This window comes from Montipora capricornis, chromosome 6 (assembly GCF_036669925.1).
Source record: "Montipora capricornis isolate CH-2021 chromosome 6, ASM3666992v2, whole genome shotgun sequence".
In the NCBI taxonomy this organism is placed as follows: Eukaryota; Metazoa; Cnidaria; class Anthozoa; order Scleractinia; family Acroporidae; genus Montipora; species Montipora capricornis.
Genome location: NC_090888.1, coordinates 56,196,382 through 56,217,960, shown reverse-complemented (window position 1 = coordinate 56,217,960; position 21,579 = coordinate 56,196,382). Strand labels below are relative to the sequence as shown.

Genomic DNA, 21,579 nt, shown 5'->3' with positions numbered 1-21,579 from the left:
CTGATATATGGCCCACTCATACGTTGTAAAAATTGAGTCAGGAACGTCCTTGCGAAGGAACAGGAAACACCTTCTCAAACAACCCAAGTCTACTTTAATGGAGAGTGATGAGGAAGGTGTCACGTCAGCGACAGAAGTTGCCACTCCTAATAAGTGCATAGCACCCAGTGAAGAGGTGATGGTACGTTGCTACATCATCAGAATGATCACTGATTAACACGCCTCCAGAAAGGAGCTTGTACAGAACCACGAGCGGCCGAACTGTGAAGCCCCCTGACAGGCTTAACTTGTAACTGACCTTATAGATTCCTTCTTTTCCATGTTGAGTTATTTTAAGGAGCTGGCAACTTACGTTTTCATTTTTATTCGCTTATCCGTTTCTGTTACTGATTTAGGTGCTCATTCCCCTATGTAATCATCAGTTACCTCGGTGGTGACATATACTTGCGGTCACATGACTTCATGGCAGTTCGTTGTAGTTGGGAGCAGCCATATTTGTATGTGCTGTGTTCTGTTAGTCAATGAACATGATAATCGCAACAACTTCTTTATTATCCAGTGACATTTTCCATTCTTCTACTAATTTTACTATAATGAAGTTTCACAGCTATTCTCCTTACAAAAAGAAGAAAGATTTTCATTTAGACGAGGCTTCATAAAGTTAGTAAGTTGTTTACGCAGTACATGTAAATGTTCGAAAATCTTGCCCACTGCACTCAATACAGTCACCAGTCTATAGTTTCTCACATCCTTTGGATTGTCATTCTTATATACCCACTCTCCTTTTTTCCATTCAGCTGGCCAGTAATTTTCCCCAATTCCCATTTGTTGACTATTAAGTTGTGTTTCCATTTATCCACACTGTAATTTTATATTGTGGATTGTATGTCTTTCACTTTAATAAACATTTAACAACATCAGTGTTAGAGGACTCTCATGCTATGCCTTGATAAGGCACAGGAGCCACAACCATTTGCTCTGGTCTAATAATGACATAATTTGATGGAGTGATACTTAAAACTTAAGACCAGCCACCCTATTCAATAGAGCTGTACCTGCTCCTTCTTTTGCAAAGTTGCCAAGGCTACGTCTTTCTGTTCCACTACGTAGTAGTAATCTCTGGTTATTTGTTCAAGGTTAGTGGCCTTCATAAAGAACTACAAAAACAAAATATAAAAGGATAGTTCATTAGAACTCTAATCACAACTCAGGTCTGACTGATTGAAGCAATGGATAAAATAATGTTTCACAAATCGACTGACTTAATATAAATTATATTAAAGTACAGACTCTTGCAGCCTAAATGCCACTGACTTAACTACGTGTAACTATACAATACGGTGTATCTGGTGGGTTTGGCTTCTAAGAAATCTGGCCCGGCATCAGTGGGTGGGTGAAACAGTATTTCAAGAATTTGGTACATGTACCTATTAACAAGTTAATAGAGGTAAATTGACCACCACATTTAGATTTGGTGTCTTGCTCAGAGTAAATTTCTCTGATTTAAGGCTAGTGCCATGAACACCAGCTTCCAAAGTCAACTCAGTGGCCATGAAATTTATTCAGCTCTATCAATTCATCTGCTACCAACATTTTGTGAAATACTGACTGGTTGGTTACTGGTTATTGACTGACACAGCATGGCCTGGGGGGCTTTCCCTTTATACAGAAAATCTGATTCATCCAGTGGTAAATCAAATGGAACAGACTTTTCCACTGAAAATTTTTCAGGAAAAAAGGAATAACTTCAGAGGTATTCCTCTTTTCTCGGTTTGTTTTAGTGGAAACTTCTCCTTGGTATTACCATAGAAAAGGAAAGTAGCCCTGGAGATTAGGCACTAACAGATGAATGCTTTGCATCGAACAACATCTCAGTCTGATTGCCAACTGGATTGATAGTCTCAAAGTCAACTCCACCAACTTTATCAATGGCCAACTTCTCCCCTCCAGTTAGGTTTCTTAATACTATTTGAATGCTACAGTGTTCTTTCAATAAATGTTACTGCAGGTTTCAAGGAGAACCTTTTTCACTTGACTTTTTTGGGTCAAGAATGTTTGCGGCACAGTGGTAAGAACTCGGGCTCCAGACTTAATTTTCGGGCATTACATTAACGTGCATTCATTCCTCATTAGGTTGAGCTACATTTGTACAAGTACCTCAGACACCCATGACTCAAGCATGCCATCCAGTGCTGTCCTGCAAGAGACTTTATCTTGAAAGATCTTCAAGAGGGCAAGCAAATGGCGCCTGTACAAAATCGCTCAGAGAAAGGAGTACATGTAGTGCTTGAAACGCCAGCTCACAAATCTTTTTTAATGGTGGTTAACTTACCTTCATCAACTTGCTTGACAAACCAATTTTTTGCAAACACAATTCACACAATTAGATCTTACCCTGTAGAGATCACTTCCATCTTTACTGTTCAACAGATTCCTACTTGTGTCTTGGTTTAAAAGGGACACAGGATTGTCAACCTGCAGAACAAAATTAATGGATGCATGACTTTAATACAACTAACTGAATGAGATTACGGATGTGTTATTTTAGTAAAAATTAAAGTTAATGTTTAGGAGCGATAACCTTTGAGCCCTCGGCCTCAGTGCCGCGCCACTATCACGTGGTGGCCTCTTTTGTACCATGCGTCCTGTAATCCAAAGGCATTTCATTTCTGCCTTTGTTGCGTGCAGCAATACCAAATTTTCAGAGGTTATCCCTCCCCCCCTCCCGTTTATGGCATTAGTCTTACTCTGGACTTCACATCTATCAAAAAACGAAAACAAAAACAAAAACACAAACAAAACAAAACAAAAAAAAAAAACCCTTGCTGTACTTTCTGCCGAGGCCCCTCATCCGGTCCCTCCGGTCGGTGGTTTCATCCGAGCCTTGCCGGCATATTCCCTGCCCAACTTGGCCCACAAATTGTGTTCTGTGTTGTTTTTTCGTGAGTAATAACATTAACGAAAATTAAAATTAAATTACTATATTATTGCACTGCATGTTTTTACCTGTATGTTAAAGTGATCGACAATATGATCAATTTCCATTCTGCTTGAAGATATAACCTTCCCTGGAACAGACAAAACAATAATTTATTCATGGCTATTAAAATTCTTTTTAAAGGGACAGTAAATGAAAGTTGGGTAGGGTTTACTCCTAAGTTTGCTTGTCTTAAACCGCAAATACTCAGGTCTGGTACCTCTCCAGTGTATTTGTTCTTGAAAATGGAAACTTAGACAATAAAGTCATTAACAGTACCAAAAGATCAAAACTGAACTCAAACTATACACATATGGCTAGAAATGCACATAGTAAAAATTATTACTGCCGACACCTGCCCAATTTTGATTTCCAACACAATGTGTCTCTTTAAGTCTTGACATTTCCTACATGTACCTATCTGTAGCCGTAAGGGGCTGGACAATTTGCGAGCAATTAAGTCAACAAAATCTAAGCACCCATTTCAAATAGCATCGATAAACAGTATTAAGTCTAAGCACCCATTTTAAAACGGTAAGCTTTCAATAACTTTGTGACTCACATGTTCAGTTGCATGGCTCGCCATGTTGGCTCGCTGGCTCGCACATTGTCCTCACTCTAGCCATAAGGTAAGGGTAAGCATTTTTCGGTGTGGGTACAGAATCTTGACATGAGGACAGGAGTTTAGGGGACACTTTAATTTGTGACAGCTAGGAATAAGTTGTAGTTAATATTTTTCCTTCAGTTCGTAAAAAATTTTTCAAACTAGCTAGCTTGTTTTTAGTTTCCTGTGTTTCAGATTATGATAATTTACAGGGCTCTAAATTAACGAAAAAATCCAGTCGCAATTTTACAAGATTTAAAAAATTTAGTTGTAAATTTTCACAAATTTTAGTCAACATCACCGCAATGTATTATGTTGTCAGCGGTTTAGCAAAAAATATGAGCCCACAATACCTAGCATGAGGAAACCACTAAAAATGGCGAATGATGGAAGGATTGGAGTTGTACACTTAACGTCCGTGCTAAATTACTCTGCAATTACCAGGCCCATGGTTTGTGGCAGATTTTGTATTTAAAATTCCAGGAGTATTCAAGGAGTTTTCAAGAACCAGAAACTGAGTTTTCAAGGAGTGTTTGTAAGGAGATTTTCATACCATACTCGGCATCATGTTTCAGTGTTTTCTTTGCTGAAAAAGCCTACATTGATATTCTTTGCCACATCCTGCAAGTTAAGTGCATGCACGGGCATTTTAATTTTTTTATTAACCTTTCCTCAATAGTCAATTTGCTCAATTTTTGAGATGTCTTGTCTTAAACTTAGCGTGATCTTCATTAATTTTTCTCTTGGCATGATGCAATCTCTACAACTATAACCCAAGCAAAAATTCAACGAGTTTTCAAGCAGTTTCCCACAAAATCCTTTTTTTCAAGGGCTTTTCAAGCCCCCTTGAAGTCCAAAATTAAATTCCAGGGCCCGGTTGTTCGAAAGCCGATTAACTTAATCCAGGATTAGCGTAAACTTTGGTTTGCTTTTTTAACTTTTGGGTGAAAGTTTCTTTTGGTTTTCAAGCTTGACTTCGTCTAATGTAAAATTTTGCCAAATATCAGCGTTGTACAACATTAATATTTTGGGAGTAGAGAAATAAACCCCTTGGTTAATTTTTAATCTGGGATTAGCGTTAATCGGCTTTCCAACAACCGGGCCCAGGGCTTTTCAAGCTCTTCAAGGAGTAGTAGCATGAACCCTAAATTACGCTACCTTCAGAGAAAATTCACGGTGAGAAACAAAATAACTTTGTCATTAAATATTTTCTTTATTTATTTTAGCAAAAGTAGCAGCAAAGTGGCAACTGCTAGTAAACCCTTTTGTTTTGAAAGAGTGAAGGTGAAAACAAGTAGCAAATTTGCGACTTCTCCAGATATCTTAGTCTAAAAGGTTGCAATTTTGAGCCCTGTAATACATGTCTATCCTACAAAGGAAAGTATAAAAGTGAACTAGTTTGAAAAAATGTTTTAGCAAGGAAAATTTAACTACAACAAATACAAAATTTATATTGTTATATGTATTCCCATAAGCAAGTAAGGTTGATGTTGGAGAGAAGAACAATCCAGAGAACTCTTTGACTATATGATGTGTGTCAAAATCATCAGTACATAATTTTATAATTAGTTTAACAGCTCCTGTGACATGACCTTACCTTGACAAGACTTCACTTTGTACGATGACCCACCATCTACTGTAATCTTTCTCTCAACAGTTATGAAATCTCCATAGGTACTGTGATTAAATGCATCAGATCCTACATTTCGCAGTTTAACCGACACTTGGGCATAGCTGTAAAAATGCAACCAAGTTCAAAAAGTGTAAAAATTTAATGTACAAACAAGAGTTTCAATACTTTGCTGTAAGTTGGGTTGGTTTCCTTAGAAAATAAGGGCATGAAACTACATTTTCTCTCAAACCACACTGTTGTTTAAAGTTGACATACAATGTATATGTACTGGTTACCATAAATCTTATCACTAATTAATCACAAAACTAATAAAAAAGAAGTTTAACCCACAAAAAGTATTACTTCAATTTAATGGCATGCGGTTGAAAGCTAACAGCTAGAATATGACAAGAGATGGAAATGAGTCAGAGCTCTTCCATTCCTCGCTTTTAACTTAAATCTCCAAAGAGCCCTCGAGGTCTTTAAGGTAATTCCCCTGAAATTGTTCTACTTTCAAACTTTTTGGAAACTTGGCATAATTAACATTCATGATATGAACATTAAAAAAATGCAATAAGAAAATGGGGTCACCGTGCTTGTTTACGCGTCAGCAAGCTCTAAAAATGGGGTATTTTTACTGTTTTCGCGTTAAAAATTCGAATCACCTTCATACAGAATTAAGTCTTGGTTACTTCAAAGACACAAAATTTTATTCTGAAAATAAAGCTTCTTTTATTTACATAAACAGTATTGCTTCATTAACACCGTCTTTGACTCCCTGGTTGTGGGAATAGTGCACTTTTTGGGACAGTTCCGTGGTTAGCTTGAAGTCCTTGCCTTGGGTAAAATACATCCAGTACGGAACTGTTTTCCAAAAAAAATTCATGTTCTACTATCAAACTTTTTTCTTCTTCAAATATGTTCTTTATTAGACTGTTCTTAGCAAATACCTGAAAAAAAAAATCGGTGGTCACCGTGCTCGTTTGAGAGAAAGGAGCATTTATTTCGTTATCGGGTTTAGTTTGAGCGAAATCTCTTACGTTTTGTATGCACATGTGCTTATGTGTGCGTGCTAATTGTTAGATTCAAACTGTTTATTTGTTTTTTCCGCACGTGATTGTTACTCTATCTTATTTACGCGCGTGTGACATTGCGTTACATCGTGACGCCTTGATGTATGTGGATCAGTTTTCAATCAAGTTTTTCAATTGCCACGTGCTTTCACTCGCTAGTGTTCTGTTTTAGTTTTCTGCTGTTTAATTAACCTTTCTTCGTGTATTTCTTCTCTTCTCCGGATCAGAGGAATATTTGTAAGTTTACTTTATGTTGTGTTTTTTCAATCAGTGCATCAGTGTCTTAGAAATATTGTGATTTATTTCCTTTCAGTCGAACCATTGTTTCTTTATTGTCATTGTCATTGCTGATCTTCAAATTTTGACTTCGAATGCGTTCGGATTACCTCTTGATCACTTCAATTGTTGTAAGCATTAAATGGAACCTTTTTTAATTGTCTACGATTTGGTGCTTACATTAGTTCGAAAATAAGGAATATGGCTGAAGCTTCGAGCGAAGAGTCAACTCGTTCAACTCGCGAAAGGCGACCTAATGTTACCCTCGACAACGATGGAATTAAGCATGAGAAGTCTCTTCAGTGTCGCAAAACAAGGAGTGCAGCAAAGGCACGCATCACCAGAAAAATCAAGGAACTGACGGAAAGCTTTACAAACCGTGAAAACGTTGCTGATGTTCGTAAATGGGCCCAGGAATTCGAAGAAATCGCCAAGAATTTCCGAGACGCCCACAACGCATACCACGCCACCCTCGAGGATGATTTCGAAATTCAAGACTCGCAGGAGTATTTCGAGTGCGAGAATCAACGGATCGTCAACTTTCAACGGACACTCGAAGAGTGGTTCTCAAGAGCAGAAAGTGAAATAAACCCGTATGACTCTGTCAGCAATACTGGGACCAGATCCCGTACACGCACGTCGCGTTCCAAATCGTCGCATACAAGTCTGCGCTCGTCGGAAGCCGGATCGTCAGCCGCCAGTCCTCGAACAATTGCAGCGGCGAAAAGAGCATCGTTAACCGCCGAGGCAGCCGCTCTGCGCCAGCAACAAAGTTTGCAGGAAGAAGAGTTGAGGCTAAAGCAGCAGCAAGAAGAGGCCAGATTGCGCCTCGAACAACGCAAACAACAACTCCAGCTCCAGACCGAAATTGCTAAGATGGAGGCTGAAGAGCGCATCTACGCTGTGGCCGAACAAGGAGACCATTACTTTCAACAGCCATTCCCTGCGCAGAAACAGGACCTCTCACCGTTGTCGCCTCCTAGTCAGCCACGCCCATCAGCGTTTCGTGCCTCAGACCAATTCTCAGAAAGCGCGCAGGCCACTCCGGGCCTCATCAAGGTTCCGCAAAGGCCAAGGAGACCGGAAGAACTTCAACCAGATCCAGCAGTAATCAATCAACCTGGTAGCAAGCCAAAGATCTTCTCACCTCAAGGAACTGTGTGGTCACCTGTAATCCCACTTAAACCCGAGCTCAATGACCACCACGTGGATCGTGAGGGTATTAAACAAGAGCGAAGTCCATCTCCGGGTACTTCAGACGTTGGGGAAAATTCGTGCGAGATATGATCGAGATCCAGCGACAACAACAACGGCACAACGAGCAGCTTATGTATATGCAGCAATACCGCGACCAACAGCTGCAACAGCTACTGGGACAGCATCAACAACTGTCCCTAACACTAACGTTACCTCACGCTGAGGTGCAGACGTTCGATGGAGACCCGGTTAACTACTGCAATTTTATACGTTCCTTCGAAAACCTTATCGAAGCTAGGACGAAAAGCAGCAGCACAAAGCTGTACTACCTCGTGCAATACACGTCTGGTGACGTCCAAGAGCTCATGCGAAGCTGTTTATCAATGCAACCGGATGAAGGCTATCGAGAAGCGCGCAGACTTCTAAAGGAAAGATATGGCCAGAGCTACAAAATCGCCTCTGCCTACGTTACTAGAGTCACGAACGGACCACCGATTAAGCATGAAGACGGCCAAGCACTTCAGAAGTTTTCCATCCTTCTCACTAGCTGCAAGAACACCCTAAGAGAGGTGGGCTACCTCAACAAGATAGAGAATCCAGACAGCATGCAGAAAGTTATAGAAAGGCTTCCCTTTCCGCTGAGGCAAAGATGGCGCGACGTTGCTGATGATATCACAAACAACAAGCACAGAGAAATTACTTTTGAGGACATCGCAACCTTCGTTGAGTCAAAGGCGAGAGCCTTAAACCACCCGGTATTCGGAACCATCAACACTGAACGCAGAAACCAAGGAAGGACTTCCAATGACCGCAGACCCCGACGCAGTGACAATTTTGCGACTCTGGGAGGCGAACCCGTTAGTGAGAACAATGAAAACAGGCGTGATATAACGAAGGCCACGCCTAAATGCCATTTATGCAAGGAGAACCACTGGTTGACCCGCTGTCGCCAATTCAAGAAGCAGTCGGTGGACCAGAGACTAACGTTCGTTCGCAAACAAGGACTCTGCGAGAACTGCTTTCAACCTGGCCATAAAGTCCAATCCTGTCCGAAGAACAGCTATTGCAAAATTCCCACTTGCCGTACGAAACATTCGACGTTTCTCCATCCAAAATCGCCAGATCGCAACGTTGGGAACCTCCCCTCCAACGAAGGTCCAATTAACGAAGACGACAGAAGAGCGACTGGGAACAACAATGACAGGGCGCACAATGCTTACGTCAATGGCAACAGTCAATGTGCTTCAACTGGGGCCGGCGTACCAACGATTGGCCTTCCTATCGTACCTGTTAAAGTCAGGGCCAGAAGTGCAGACCCCCCAGTTTTAACTTACGCCTTCTTGGATAGTGGATCGAACACGACATTCTGCAGTCAGCAACTCATGGAAATGTTAACTGTCGATGGCGAACAGACTACCCTCTCATTGACAACCTTGGGGAAGCACGACAGCGTGACGGAGTGCAAGGTCTTCAAGCTGGAAGTGTTCGACTTGAACGAACGGAACTTCGTTGAGCTCCCAACTGTCTTCTCGACCCCACAACTACCAGTTGGTAAAAACAGCATCCCGCAACAAGAGGACGTAAACAAGTATCCTTACCTCAAAGGCATTCAGCTGCCCAAGATTGACGCCCCCATTGGCCTGCTTATCGGAAATGATGTCCCGAAGGCTTTAGAACCTAAACAAGTAATAGCAAGTAACGACAAAGGCCCGTATGCAGTAAAAACAATATTCGGGTGGACACTCAATGGTCCTCTTGACCGAAAGGGAAATTCCCGTTGTACAGCGAACTTCATCAAGGCAGACGAGGAACTCAGCCAACAGTTCACAAGGTTCTGCAATCAAGAGTTCAGCGATTCAGCGTACGACAAGGACGCAGCGCCGTCCAAAGAAGATTCGCACGCCATTAGCATCATGCAGCAGTCCGTCAAACTGAAGTCAGGTCATTACGAAGTAGCCTTACCTTGGAGGAACACTCCACCTAACCTGCTGAACAACCGACCATTAGGAGAACACCGTTTGAAGTTGTTACGGAGAAGGCTGCTTAAGGACGAAGAGCTTCATTCAAAGTATTCTGCGTTCGTCGACGACTTGCTAAAGAATGGCCACGCTCGAAAGGTGCCAGGAGACCGGCTAGACCATCCTGTTGGCGCAGTGTGGTACCTACCTCACCATCCCGTCCTTAATGCGAACAAGCCGGGCAAAGTCCGTGTCGTTTTCGACTGCGCAGCAAAATACCGGGGTACGTCACTTAACGACCAACTTCTTCAGGGACCTGACCTTACAAACAACCTGGTTGGCGTTCTGACACGCTTTCGACAGGAACCTGTTGCTCTTATGGCCGACGTCGAGTCAATGTTCCACCAAGTACGTGTCAGTCCTAACGATTGCGACGCTCTTCGGTTCCTTTGGTGGCCAAACAATGACTTGAACAGTGAACCAGAAGAATATCAGATGATGGTGCATCTCTTCGGTGCCACATCATCACCAAGCTGTGCTAACTTCGGTCTCCGGCGAACCGCAGAAGACAATTGCCAAGAATTCAGCAAGGAAGCGGTTGACAGCGTCAAGGACAACTTCTACGTCGACGACTGCCTCAAGTCAGTTCCATCTGAAACCGAAGCCATTGGTCTGGTGAACGAGCTCCGCACGCTACTCTCGAAGGGAGGGTTCCGCTTGACAAAGTGGATCTCCAATTCCCGAAAGGTCATTGATTCTATTCCACTGTCCGAAAGAGCAGGCTCCGTGAAGGATCTTCTCCTCGATCAACTGCCAATTGAACGGGCCTTGGGAGTCAGGTGGGATGTGGAGTCCGACACCTTTGGCTTCAAGATAAGTGTAAAGGACAGGCCTGCAACCAGACGAGGAATTCTATCTGTTGTCAGCTCCGTCTATGACCCGTTAGGATTTGCAGCTCCATTTATCCTGCCAGCGAAGGCACTGCTTCAAGACCTATGTCGCAAAAATCTTGGATGGGATGAACCCATATCGGACGAGGACCTCATACGCTGGAGAAATTGGCTCGAAGAGCTTCCCAGGCTCGAAGACCTTAGAGTCAACCGCTGTTTTAAGCCCATCAACTTCGGTGAAGTCGCCTCCAGTCAGCTACACCATTTCGCAGACGCTTCCCAGTTTGCATATGGTGCTGTAACCTATCTCCGCCTCACCAACAGTAAAGGTGACGTCCACTGCTCCTTCATCATTGGCAAGTCGCGGTTATCCCCGCTAAAGCAATTGACGATCCCTCGCCTCGAGCTCTCAGCAGCCGTAGTGGCAACGCGATTGGACAGAATGGTCTCGAAGGAAATCGGTATACCAGTCGATCAATCTATCTTCTGGACAGATAGTACCTGTGTTTTGGGCTACATCGCCAATAAAGATAAGCGGTTTCACACTTTCGTGGCAAATCGTGTCGCTGCCATACACGAAGTCACTTCACCTCCTCAATGGAAACACGTTGGCACTAAACAGAACCCTGCCGACGATGCCTCGCGTGGCCTCACAGCTGAAGCCTTGCTGAAGAACAAACGTTGGATACAAGGACCTGAATTCCTTTGGAAATCAGAAGATGCATGGCCAAGCCAACAGTGTTCGGTATCAATGGTTGCAGAGAACGACCCAGAGGTCAAGAGAGAATCACAAGTGCTTTCAACCAAGGCTGAAGCAGGGTCGACCCTTGGTCAATTCTTCGGACGCTTTTCCCAATGGCACCGCTTAAAGAAGTTTGTGGCATGGATACTGCGTTACCGAGCTAACCTAAGAAGAGCTGTTGAACGCAGCAAGTCAGGACCCCTGCCGCTCAACAAGGCAGCAAGATTAGAGCCAATCACCGTAGAAGAAATGAACAAGGCTGAAAGAGAAATCCTGATACATGTTCAGAAGGAGAGTTTCATGGAAGAGATTGCCACTCTAAAGGTTGCAGGTGTGATAGTTGACAGGGCAGGCACCACCAAAGCCAAGAAACCTCGAGTCAAGAAATCTAGTAGAATCTTCAAGCTCGACCCTCAGTTGATGGACGGTCTACTACGTGTAGGCGGACGGCTCGAGAAGGCACCCATTAAGCTGGATGCAAGGCACCCAATAATTCTGCCGACCTCACACCATGTTGTCCGTTTGATCATCAGGTTCTACCATAACGCTTCTGGACATTCTGGCACTGAACACGTACTCTCCATGATCAGAGAAAGATTCTGGATCGTGAAGGGAAGAGCTGCAGTGAAAAGGACCCTTAGAGACTGTTTCAGCTGCAGAAAGCGACAAGCACCAGTTGGAGAGCAGAAGATGGCAAACCTGCCGCAAGACAGGGTCACTCCAAACAAGCCCCCATTTACCTATGTTGGCGTTGACTGTTTTGGGCCCTTTTGGGTTCGACGCGGAAGGAGCCAAGCCAAGAGATATGGTGTGATTTTCACTTGTTTGACCGTACGTGCGATCCACATCGAGGTAGTTCACAGCTTGGACACAGATTCCTTTGTGAACTGCATGCGTCGTTTTATCGCTAGAAGGGGGCAGCCTGAACAGATCAGATCCGATAATGGCGGCAACTTTGTCCGGGGCGAAAAGGAGCTGCGAAATGCTATTGATCGGTGGAATCAGGAAGTCATCGCGGAGTCCCTCTTGCAGAGAAATGTGCAGTGGATCTTCAATCCCCCAGCAGGTTCTCATCATGGTGGCGTGTGGGAGCGCTGCATCCGCACCATTCGAAAGGTGATGAGTGCCCTCTTAAAGGAGCAGGTCCTCGACGACGAAGGGCTTGCCACTCTCATGTGCGAGGTGGAATCAATAGTCAATGGCAGACCCCTGACGAAGGTGTCCGACGATCCAAGAGACCTCGAGGCCCTTACACCAAATCACCTTCTTCTGCTACGGTCTGGTACTACACTGCCGCCTGGCATTTTCAGAAAGGAAGACGTCTATACCCGTCGGAGATGGCGACAAGTCCAGTATTTATCAGACGTTTTCTGGCGCAGGTGGCTCAAAGAGTATCTCCCTAGTTTGCAAGAAAGACAGAAGTGGACAAGATCAACAGTTAACTTCGAGGTTGGAGACATCGTCCTTGTGGTAGACGAGAACTCTCCAAGGAATTCGTGGCCCCTCGGTCGTATCCAGGAAGTGAAACCAAACAAGGGGGATGGATTAGTAAGGAGAGTAGCATTGAAGACCAAAACGTCAGTCCTGGAACGCCCCATCAATAAGATCGTTCTGCTGGAGGCGCCTCGACTACACGAGCGTAGCTAAGCACTGTGGATCTTGACGACGTCCCTCGCGGAAAAGTTGGTTTAAGACGTGAAAGGGAACACTTTCCTCCTGATATACCTGATTATCTTCTGATTTTGAAGGAATTGACATTGATTGATCGGAACCTTTTTGATCTTAGTTGATTAGGAACAATTTCTCAAGTTTATATTGTCGTTTGAATCATTCAACTTTGTATAAATGCTTAATTGTCGCATTTAGGGGCCGGTATGTTAGATTCAAACTGTTTATTTGTTTTTTCCGCACGTGATTGTTACTCTATCTTATTTACGCGCGTGTGACATTGCGTTACATCGTGACGCCTTGATGTATGTGGATCAGTTTTCAATCAAGTTTTTCAATTGCCACGTGCTTTCACTCGCTAGTGTTCTGTTTTAGTTTTCTGCTGTTTAATTAACCTTTCTTCGTGTATTTCTTCTCTTCTCCGGATCAGAGGAATATTTGTAAGTTTACTTTATGTTGTGTTTTTTCAATCAGTGCATCAGTGTCTTAGAAATATTGTGATTTATTTCCTTTCAGTCGAACCATTGTTTCTTTATTGTCATTGTCATCGCTGATCTTCAAATTTTGACTTCGAATGCGTTCGGATTACCTCTTGATCACTTCAATTGTTGTAAGCATTAAATGGAACCCTTTTAAATTGTCTACGATTTGGTGCTTACACTAATGATGCGAAAATCGTGCGCAGTAGAGATGCGCAATGCAATACTAAGGAATTACCTTAAGCACCAACCAGGCAATAGAGAATATGGACAGGCCAATCGGTAGTCAGTATCATTACACCTGCCATTACAGTACACCTTTCAGTATCCTTACACTTACCTGCATCCTTTCTTAACAAAGTTTTTAAGACACAAACCACGGCTGGTTTGCAATGCTCTTCCCCCAAGAGCCACAACCACTCCTGTCATAATTGCACTTTTGCCACCTACATGCATTCAGGAAAAAAGCGATAAATATTATATTATGTTCAAGACACAAAAAAAAATTCAATAGAAAGGAAAAGAATGAAAATGCCAGCAAAACCATAAACAATCATTTAAAACACCCATCAGGTTGTCCAACAATAGTCTTCATTTCTGTGCACTTAATTGTGACTAATATATATTATGCACATATCATGTAAGATATCATTTAAATGTGTAAACTAGCGAATTAGAGTCCCTCCTTAGCAGGACAGCTGTATCCTATCGTTGCAGCTTATATTATATTGTGCAAATTAATGTCTTCCTAAGAAACACAAAAGCAAATAATGTCCCCATCATTTTTTTAAGTGATCCTAAAATGTTGAAATTGCTAAAAAATTATCTGTAACCTTACTCGTACTGTTATTTGGCACTTACTAAATGGTCTTTGCCTCAGTTTTCTATTTTTGATAATTGGCATTAATATTATTAACATTGGTGGCTTTACATAATACATGAAGACTTTTTGCTGCTGCAAAAGGTTTTGCAGTGCATTTACTAATTGGTTTCCAGTTGCTGTTTAGAAAATCCTATAATTATTACCAGTTTTTATTGTCCTGTCACTTGCTGGCTTTATACCCTTGGAAGGCCTCAAAGAGGCAACTGAAGGAAAGTCATAAATTTTCATTGGAGTAGTCCTTAGTAACCTTGTATATCACATTGAGCTTATCGAAACGCAAAGTTCTTTTACAGCATAATGAACTGTTGCCCTGACTACTTTTAAACTTACTTCCATTTTTGCCAATAATAAAGTTCACATTTGGTCCCAGAGAAACTTCGAGCTTCCTGTGACATAAGAAGTTTACCAGTGTTATGAGTTCAAGTTTTCCTGAGACAGAAATTTCCTGGTGAAAAGAAAAGCAATGGTTAAACGAAAATGTGACGTATTTGTTTATGTGGAGCATGCAAGGTAAAATGAATGCACCATTTAAAGAAGCTAGCTAGAAGACATTAGTTTGAGGACACTATTGTCTTAAGTAACAAAGCAACAGACTGTGTCCTGCATTTTCCACTTTCGCATTCCATTAACACTTTAGAGGGGATTGCAAGCTTACTGAAAATTACAAGATTGCTTGAGACTGAGGGCATGTATCTGAAGGATACAAGTCAATTATTGAAGTCTACACTACTCAAAATAACTCACCTTTTGTAACTATATGACCTGGGCCCACTTGTTTAAAAGGCAATTACACTAATCCACAAATAAATAGATATTTACCAAGCAAGGTTTGGATTTTGCACATCAAAAAAGCTTTTAATAACCTTAGCAATTTTGTGCAATAAGGAAAACAAAGAGTCTACCGTAACTGAAAACTGAAGACTGAGAATCTTGTGGAAATGGCCGTCTTGAAAAGTAAGACTCCTAAGACCTTAAGACCCCAAAGACGCCAAAAACTTGAAAACGAGGGAAGTAAACCCAAGATTGAAAGTTGATTTTTAGGCCTAGAGTGACACAGAGCTATTTTCATCCAAAGGGAAATGAAGGAGTCAGGGTGGCTTAGTGGTTATCTATTGGGCCTCCCACCACTGCGAGCTGGGGTTCAATTCTGGCCTCGGCCAGCATGTGGGCTGAGTTTCAGGTGATCTCAACCTGACTCGAGGATTTTTCTCTGGGTACTCCGGTTTTCCTCCCTCATCAAAATCGACTCACAGCTAATTGATACATAGCTGTGGTGTTGCGCTCTGGTATCAAACATGGACTGTATAGCAGCAGCCAGAGGCGCCTTTGCATGCTTTCAGCCTGATGTCGTGAGCCGCGCCCTTCCCAATTCAGTCATCGATTGCAAGGGTGATTAGCACTAGCAATATTTATTTATATTTATTTATTTAAGGTGGAGTGTGGTTACTCAGTAAATATGACAGATCAGCGAGCTTTCACTTTAACACAAGTTGTAGCGAACCAAGGACTTGAACTTTGCTTAGGGGACAAGACACCCTGTGGAAACATTTACGATCAGTAGATCGCTAAGTCTCCACTAATCCCGGTTAGCTGAATCGGCCTTCGGACAACTGGGCCCTGAAGGCTAACTTAATGCAGCCTGGAAAGCCAGCTTAAGCTGATGCTGAATTCAGTAAAGCAGAGTATAAGATTTATTTATCTACAAAAGGCTTAATCTTGAACACGCTCACTGGATGAAGTTCGCGTCTGTGAACCTAATTCGGGGAGAAGTGAAGAGAAATCGATGTAAATCTGGAAATCGTCGTTAACTAAACTGAACAATTGAACAACAGAGCTAGCGAGCGGGTGAGCGGTTCAATTAGAGATAAACAAAGATAACAAGTTACAATGGAATACATAATTAACACACTGATAAAGGAAACTTTAATTAATTAATTAATTAAAACTGAAAAATAAAACTCTCGCAGATTTTATGCCATGTCCGTAGAAGGTTAAAAAAAAGAAAATAAAGGCATCAAATTAGAGCATTAACTGTCCGTCAATCAAACAACTTGATGACCAACAGTTCATGCACATGGTTGAGAGAGACCACGATGCCTTGCAAGAACAGGACATGACCCAATCAATGTTTTGACTGCAACAGAGAGCACAAAATGTACTGAAATCTGGTATACATTTCAAAGGCAAGCTAAAGGTAGAAAGAAGTGCAAGGGGAAAATTTGAAAAACTACCTGAGAAGCAATCAGCAAGAGATCGTAGAGGCTACTGTTGAGGGTGCAAGATGGCAAGGCAAGCTTATCAATAACTGATTATATGATTAAGATCTCAACCAAGAAGAGTACAGTCTGTACTACTTTGGAGCAAAATGGCCCACAGAGTAGTAGTTTTTTTATGTTCACATAAAGGATAAATAAGATAGCAAACCATAAGGCTTCTTTAAATTGTGGAATAGAAATTTTAATAGCAATTTAGCGAGACAAATTTCTCTTCACTTCTTCTTGTTGTTATCTTTTTTGACATGACATATTATAAATTACAGTCCAAGCCCGGCTGGCTCACCTCATGTAATACCGGGCTGAAAGACATCCCGGCAAGCCCGGCTGACCGAGCTGGCCTGGCTCATGTAATCAGCCCCTAAGTAAGGTCCACGATGCATCTTGACTATTGAAAAAAAGACAAGTGGAGGGAGTGGCAATATGAAAAACAGCTGCCATGCAACAGTAATAAGACCTGCTTTATAAATTCACAAAGCACTGTCATAGCAAAAGGAGGAGGGTGGGGAGCCAAGAGATAACAAGAATATGGAACTGATACATTGTCCTTGGGCAATAAAATGATTGCATATAATAATAAAACAGTCCTCTCCACTGGAAGCAACAGGCGAGGTATATTGGGAATTGCGTCAAACAATACATCATCATCATCTATGTCTTGGAAGGGTTCTTCAAGAAAGGTCAACAAGGCACTAGAAGCACTCACTGCAGGTAGACGAAGTTCAATCACCAAACCCCCCACCCCCCAGATAAAGAAGTCTACCCAACCAGCTCACTAGCTAAACATCTCACACTTGACTCTTTCTGCTAGTACTGTGTACACAAACTGGAGTTGTTTATAAGTTGATTATCACTAATTCCAGATTAAAAATTAACCAAGGAGTTAAATTCTCTACAACCAAATGCTGGTCAACGCTGATATTCGGCAAAACTTTCACCAAAGAGTTGAAAACATAAAACAAAAGTTTATGCTAATCCTGGATTAAGTTAACCGGCACCCTGGGGTTGATGTTTAGGTCAATAAAGTGACCTACTGTTTCAGCATATTCGAATTCCCAAACTATCTCAGTATTATTTGCCTTTCCTTTTTCCTTTATCCCCACTTTAGGATCTACATATTGATTATTCTTTAAGATTTACATACCGATGAAAAACAGGATGCAATGGCCAATGTATACATGCAAGTTCTTATGTAAAAAGATGCTTTTCAGCGATGACTGATTTCCAAGTATCGATGTCTCGCACGTCGCAACTAAACTGAAGAATACCCAGCCACTTTATATTTGTATATGAATGGCGCAGCGTGGATCGTGTTTTGTCTCGTTCTTCGGACGAAGCCGCTGCAAGAACACAAAAGTGGCCGGGTATACGTATTCTGCAGTTACTCCTGTTCTATCGATTTTCTGTAACATTTACCAGACTTCAACATGCCAAATCATAATCGTTCGATACGCTCAATTACGCAAGCACACGCCATTAATTTTTACAGCATTCAAATAAACTACAGTAGATTTTATACTCACCTCCGGATCGTCTTCTTCGTCAACCGAGCTGCCCTGATCGCAAGAGGCGTTACTCGGGTTTTCTTCTTCATCGCTATCACTGTAAGAATGAGGCCTTTTACGGCTCATCATATAAACTCGCTTACGAGTTGATCGATCGATATTTTGTTTTCACACTGACCTCGAGTCGCCCTTATACACACCCGGTCATAATCCGCTCCCAGACGTTGTTGACACATCGCATCTGGCTACTTGCGAAGGAGGGGTGGGACGTAACCTAACGATTACCTTTAATTATGAAAGTTCACTTATTACTGGGTTGCCTTATAAGGCAAACCCAGTCGAGGTCTTCGTTTAGTTTGTTTGTTTTCTTTTTACTGGGTTGCCTATGGGCAAACCCAGTCAAGGTCTGCGTTTAGTTTGTTTGTTTTCTTTTTTTTTTTTTTAGTTTTTTTTTTTTTTTTTTTCCGTGTCGGTAAAAGTCTTGCCTGTCACTCCCCTGGTAAGTGGTGTCTTTGTGGATAGAGCCTTCTGCGAGTATTTTCTTAGGATCGAGAGGGTAGTGGAAATGCGTAGATTTCTCTGGTGGACACAGTAGAATCATTAACTTAGCCTGCAATGGCGTCGAAAGTCATGTAACGCGAATGGCGTTTTAGTAGATCCTTAAACAAAATATACCCTTATGGAGCTCAATAATAGAAAGTCAGTTGGATAAAATAGGCAGGAATCTCAAAAGCGACGAGCACTGGACTTCGAGAACAATCTATCGCCCGTCGAGACGAAATCAAAGTGAGCAGTATTTACCTGAAGTACATGGTAATTTGACACAATTGAGTTTCTTGTCTTCACGCACGCAATCAAATAGGAAGAGGTTTTCGCCTCTAAGAGCAAATATGTTGTTTGTTTCAATAAAATTTTGGCTGGAAAAGGATTCTGTGGTATTTTCTGCCTTTGTGAATTATAATATCATGTTGTGTATTGAATTTTCGAGCTTAAGGTTCAAATGTGATATGGGAGAGGTTTTTTAGTATTGCTCTGTAAGCAGGAAGGGTTCACAGGCCTGTTGGAAGCGTGCTTGAGTTTCAACAAAATGAGGCCCAAAATCAGTGAAAACTTGTGACGCAGATGAATAATAAAGTAGCTGCTATTTCCAAAATGATGGAATTACCTGGTGATAAATAACGTCGTACGCGTCTTGGAGAGTAAATTTTGACTTTGCATAAACAAGAGTTGGGCGATTGTGATCTTTGTTTTGACTTCGCTCATTTCATTGTAAAACTTTATAACATTTGACAGAAAAAAAAAATTTACAAAAACCCGGTATCTTGCCATCATTTGACACAGATACTTCACTGTTTGGCGAGTAAACATGCCGCGGTAACTTAATCACGGCGCCCGCTGAATTCCAGCCATGTCACTTTCGACTTTGCAATTGACCTGAACGTAGCAAAAATCTCCCAAAATGTTTGTCGCTGATCGTAACTTTTTATATTCTATAGATCGTTTTCACGTGACGTCATCACCTTCCAAAATCTAAAACTAAAGATCCACCAAAGTTTTTATCCTCATCAGGCATAGGAGGCGGCATATCTATATCTGTTGACAATTTCACAGCTCAATAGCGTGCTTCGTTTGGAAACCAGAGCATTTTGAATTTCCGGATTATGTAGGTGCGTGACACAAAGCTACGATCAAGTTTGTTGAAAAATATATACTTATCTCATGATTTTGAGCCCTTTTAGAAGTTAGAGCATTAGGAAAAGTGCTTATGTAAATGCTTGTTTTTTCAGTAGTGATAATCAGTCGCCTAGATAGCCAAAGTCAGTTCCAGATGTTTACACTAATTTCCGGCCTGCGAAACATTTCGACGAATATCTGAAGTTTGGGGAAACGCAGAGGCCTAAAACTTGGACAAGTGTCTTATTTCTTTATCTTCTATAAGATAACAATTTCTTAGCGTTTTGCACTGGATAGTTTTTGATTTATTTTTTTTATTGCGTGACAGTGAAAACGATCTATATTCAAGGTTCAAAATTAATGTTGTTTTCATGTCGTAAATATTTTATTCTCGATCGACCGTCCGGGAAACTTCCTTCTGCTCTTTCTGAAAACTGTGTATCAATATTTATTTGCTTTTTCATCATCAGCATTTGTTAGCGTTAATAGTATTTTCGGTCAGATGTTTCTGTTTTTTATGAGGGGTTTATTGTTTTGGTCTCCCATCCCAACACCAACCCCGCGAAACAGGACTTGACTTCAGTGAAGTTTAGTATTACAAAGTTTTCGGATGCTCATAGGGCACACTTGTGGTGAAAAGAAGTTGTGAGGGAACTTGAAAATTATCAACATGTCAGCCCAGAAGCCAATGTTTCTCGCTTCTCTTTTATTTGTTATTCTTCAGAGACTGGAATGCTGTATTTCAATACCACACAATTCAGTGCCTTCTGATTTTCTGTAGCACGTACCACAGGCAAGCCAGTGTATGCTTCACAGAAGCATCTAGTTTTTCTTTTTTTTTTTTTTTTTTTTTTTTTTTTTTTCCGTGTCGGTAAAAGTCTTGCCTGTCACTCCCCTGGTAAGTGGTGTCTTTGTGTATAGAGCCTTCTGGGCGTATTTTCTTAGGATCGAGAGGGTAGTGGAACTGCGTAAATTGCTCACGTGGACACAGTAGAATCATTAACTTAGCCCGCAATGGCGTCGAAAGTCATGCAACGCGAAGGGCGTTTTAGTGGATCCTTAAACAAAATATACCCTTATGGAGCTCAATAATGGAAAGTCAGTTGGATAAACTAGGCATGAATCTCAAAAGCGACCAGTACTGGACCTCGACAACAATCTATCGCCCGTCGAGACGAAATCAAAGTGAGCAGTATTTACCTGAAGTACATGGTAATTTGACACAATTGAGTTTCTTGTCTTCACGCACGCAATGAAATAGGAAGAGGTTTTCGCCTCTAAGAGCAAATATGTTGTTTGTTTCAATAAAATTTTCGCTGGAAAAGGATTCTGTGGTATTTTCTGCCTTTGTGAATTATAATATCATGTTGTGTATTGAATTTTCGAGCTTAAGGTTGAAATGTGATATGGGAGAAGTTTTTTTAGTATTGCTCTGTAAGCAGGAAGGGTTCACAGGCCTGTTGGAAGCGTGCTTGAGTTTCAACAAAATGAGCCCCAAAATCAGTGAAAACTTGTGACGCAGATGAATAATAAAGTAGCTGCTATTTCCAAAATGATGGAATTACCTGGTGATAAATAACGTCGTACGTGTCTTGGAGAGTAAATTTTGACTTTGCATAAATAAGAGTTGGGCGATTGTGATCTTTGTTTTGACTTCGCTCATTTCATTGTCAAACTTTATAACACTTGACAGAAAAAGAAACTTACAAAAACCCGGTATCTTGCCATCATTTGACACAGATGCTTCACTGTTTGGCGAGTAAACATA

General features: G+C 41.6%; 1 protein-coding gene across 1 annotated transcript in view; it reads right to left on the bottom strand.

The window, feature by feature from the left end:
• Positions 1-18,432, bottom strand: part of LOC138052556 (structural maintenance of chromosomes protein 6-like) — a 57,639-nt gene extending 39,207 nt beyond the window's left edge. The window contains exons 1-7 of the mRNA XM_068899099.1: positions 18,156-18,432; positions 14,690-14,804; positions 13,817-13,922; positions 5,179-5,315; positions 3,007-3,068; positions 2,395-2,475; positions 1,056-1,157 (exon numbers count right to left, since the gene is read on the bottom strand). Coding sequence (XP_068755200.1) covers positions 1,056-1,157; positions 2,395-2,475; positions 3,007-3,068; positions 5,179-5,315; positions 13,817-13,922; positions 14,690-14,804; positions 18,156-18,266 — 714 coding nt within the window. The 5' untranslated portion in view covers positions 18,267-18,432. The remainder of the gene's footprint in view (positions 1-1,055; positions 1,158-2,394; positions 2,476-3,006; positions 3,069-5,178; positions 5,316-13,816; positions 13,923-14,689; positions 14,805-18,155) is intronic.
• Between the last annotated feature and the right edge of the window lie 3,147 nt (positions 18,433-21,579).